Source organism: Pristiophorus japonicus, chromosome 3 (assembly GCF_044704955.1).
Source record: "Pristiophorus japonicus isolate sPriJap1 chromosome 3, sPriJap1.hap1, whole genome shotgun sequence".
Lineage (NCBI taxonomy): Eukaryota > Metazoa > Chordata > Chondrichthyes > Pristiophoridae > Pristiophorus > Pristiophorus japonicus.
Window position 1 is genome coordinate 237,779,302 of NC_091979.1, and position 2,898 is coordinate 237,782,199.

General features: G+C 52.3%; 1 protein-coding gene across 1 annotated transcript in view; it reads right to left on the minus strand.

Annotated features, from left to right (window-relative positions):
* sfrp5 (secreted frizzled-related protein 5) overlaps window positions 1-1,300 on the minus strand; it is a 193,693-nt gene extending 192,393 nt beyond the window's left edge. Inside the window, exon 1 of the mRNA XM_070874946.1 lies at window positions 1-1,300. This exon is cut by the window's left edge and continues 201 nt beyond it. Within this exon, the coding sequence (XP_070731047.1) occupies window positions 1-310 (310 nt within the window). The 5' untranslated portion in view covers window positions 311-1,300.
* Between the last annotated feature and the right edge of the window lie 1,598 nt (window positions 1,301-2,898).

Below are 2,898 nucleotides of genomic sequence, written 5' to 3' on the forward strand. Positions count from 1 at the left end.
AGCAGAGGAAGATCTGGGTGTCGGGGTGGCAGCGCTTGGCCAACAGGGGCACCCAGCTGCTGGCCTGTTGCTTGATCTCGGGCAGCGTGTCGTGCTCCAGCAGGTTGGGCACCCGCATCTTGCGGTAGCCGATGTTGTGGCAGAGCCGCAGGTCCCCCGGGATGTCCACACACTGTGGCTGCTTGGCGTAGAAACGCCCGGCCTGAAGGTGGTCCGACTGCCAGCCATAGTATTCGTACTCCTCGGCGCTGCTCTCTGAGCTGGGCACCGCCAGCAACAGCCCCAGGATAGCGGGTAAAAGGTTCCGCATGGTCACTGTGCCAACCAACGGCTCGGGGAATCCGTCCCTCTCGCTCTCGCTCACTCTCGCCCTCTTGCTCTTTCTTGCTCTATCTCTCTCTTTCTCACGCTCTCTCTTGCTCTCTCGTTCTATCTCGTTCTCTCACTCTCTCTCGCTCTCTCTCTCTATCTCTCGCTCTCCTGCTCTATCTCTCACTCTCCCTTTCACTCTCTCTCGCTCTCTCTCACTCTATTTCTTGCTCTCTTGCTCTATCTCTCGCTCTCTCTCACTCTCTCTTTCTTGCTCTCGCTCTCGCTCGCTTTGGTTCTCTCTCGCTCTCTCGCTCTTTCGCTTTATCTCTCGCTCTCTCTCTCTCTCTTGCTCTCTCTTGGCCTCTCTCGCTCTCTCTTGGCCTCTCTCGCTCTATCTCTCACTCTCTCTCACTCTCTCTCGCTCTCACTCACTCTCGCTCTATCTCTGTCTATCTCTCGCTCTATCTCTCGCTCTCTCGTTCTATTTCTCGCTCTCTCTCACTCTCTCTCACTCTCCCTCTATCTCTCGTTCGCTCTCTCTCGCTCTCTCTCGCTCTCTCTCACTCTATCTCTCGCTCTCTCACGGACTCCTCATTTTTGATCGAAGACGATGGCAGAGGAAGGAAGGACGAAACAAAAACCGTTGCCGCTTCCCGTGTTCCCCGCTCGCTCGCCCGCTACCTCCGGCTGATCCAGCAGCTCCCCGGGCAGGCAGAGAGAGTCCGGGCGGGCCAAAGCGGCGAGTGTCTCTGGCTGAATCCGCTCCCCAAAACGTGAAGGACTTGCCGGGCGTTGAAGGAATGGAGGTACTCTCTCTCTTTCTCTCTCTCTCTCCTGGGGCTCGCTACACTGTTGCTCGAGCTGCCTGAGAGACGCTGGCTAGCCTCATGCAGCACACAGGCTGACTACTACACTACACTACAAACACACACACTCACTCGCAGACTGAGGAGATGTGCCAGTATTTAGCTGTTCCCTCCTCCTTGCTCGCTCTGCTGCCAAAGACCAGCCCTGTAGGCTTCCCCACAAAGCCAGGAGGATTTCACAGCGGCCAATCAGCTTGTGAGCCGACTCCGTGCTGTTAATCTGAACACATGAATCACTGAGCTGCCTGTCAATCACTGGGGGAGCTACCTTGTTCTGCCCGACACACTGACATACCGCTTTTCAAAGGCACAGTCTTCTTTCTCTCTCTCTCTCTGCCTCAATCTTACTCTGTCCCTCCCTCCCTCCTCTTCCCTCTTGTTTTCTTCTTTCTTCTCTTTATCTCTCCCCTTTCGCTCTCTCCGCTGTCTCACAGTGTCTTTGTCCCTCTCTTGTTCTCTTTCCCCTTTCTCTCTCTCTCTCTCCCCCCTCTTTCTCACCATCTTTCTCTCTGTGATTGTTTCCGTCGCTCCCCTACATCTCTCTGTCCCTGTCTCTGTCTCACTCAGCCTCTCTACCTACTTTTACTGCCTCCCACTCTCTTTCTTTTCGATCTCTCTTTCTCCTTTGTCTCTCTCTCTCTTCCCCGTACAATGTGTGAGTCTCAGTTTTTGTCTGCACTTACCTTTCTTTATGTCTGTTTTTCTCTCTGTTTGTCTGTGTGTGGATGTGTTTATGTGTGTCTGTCTTCTGTTGTTTCTGCTCTCTCTCAATCTGTGTGTATGTGTCAATCTTTCTGTGTGTGTGTGTGTGTCAATCTATCTCCCTGTCTGTCTCTCTCTGTTTGTGTGTGGGTGTGTGCGCGTATCTTTTTCCCTGTCCGTTTCTCGCTCTCTCTTTGTGTGCCTATCGTTCTTTCTCCCTGTCTGTCTCTCTCTCTCTGTCTCTTTCTCCACTTTCCTCAGGACTTATTGCCTTGAAGCGACTCTTCAGGTCGGGCAGTAACAGAGGGGTTTTGCAGTTGCGGAACGAACGGCTCTACATTATTAATCAGCCAGGCCAACCTTTGACCTCAAAGCAGCGCCGCGGTAATGGAGAAGAACGATGACACAGGGAGAGGGGGCCTGCCAGATACCTGAGACCCACAATCTTGTCTTGCCAAAGAAGGCTGAAAACAAGTTCTTAATATTAAAAAAAGGACATTTGATTGACGTTTAATATTTCTCCACTGCTCCCCTGAAGGCCCTCACTGTTACCGGGCAACGGGCTGATCGGTATCAGCCCATCTCATCTGGCCTGTACAAAAGCAACAACGTGTATTTATGTAGCGCCTTAACGTAGTGAAACATCCCAAGGTGCTTCACAGGAGTATTATGCGATAAAAATTTCACACCGAGCCGCATAAGTAGAAACTCGCGCAAGTGAGCAAAGGCTTGGTCACAGAGGTAGGTTTTAAGGAGCGTCTTGAAGGAGGAAAGAGAGGTAGAGAGATGGAGCGGTTTAGGGAGGGAGTTCCAGAGCTTGGGGCCTCAACAACAGAAGGCACGGCCACCAATGGTTGAGCGATTATAATCAGGGATGCTCAGGAGGGCAGAATTAGAGGAGTGCAGATATCTGGGGGGGTTGTGGGGCTGGAGGGAATTACAGAGATAGGGAGAGGCGAGGGCAATGGAGGGATTTGAAAGTAAGGATGAGAATTTTGAAATCGAGGCGTTGCTTAAC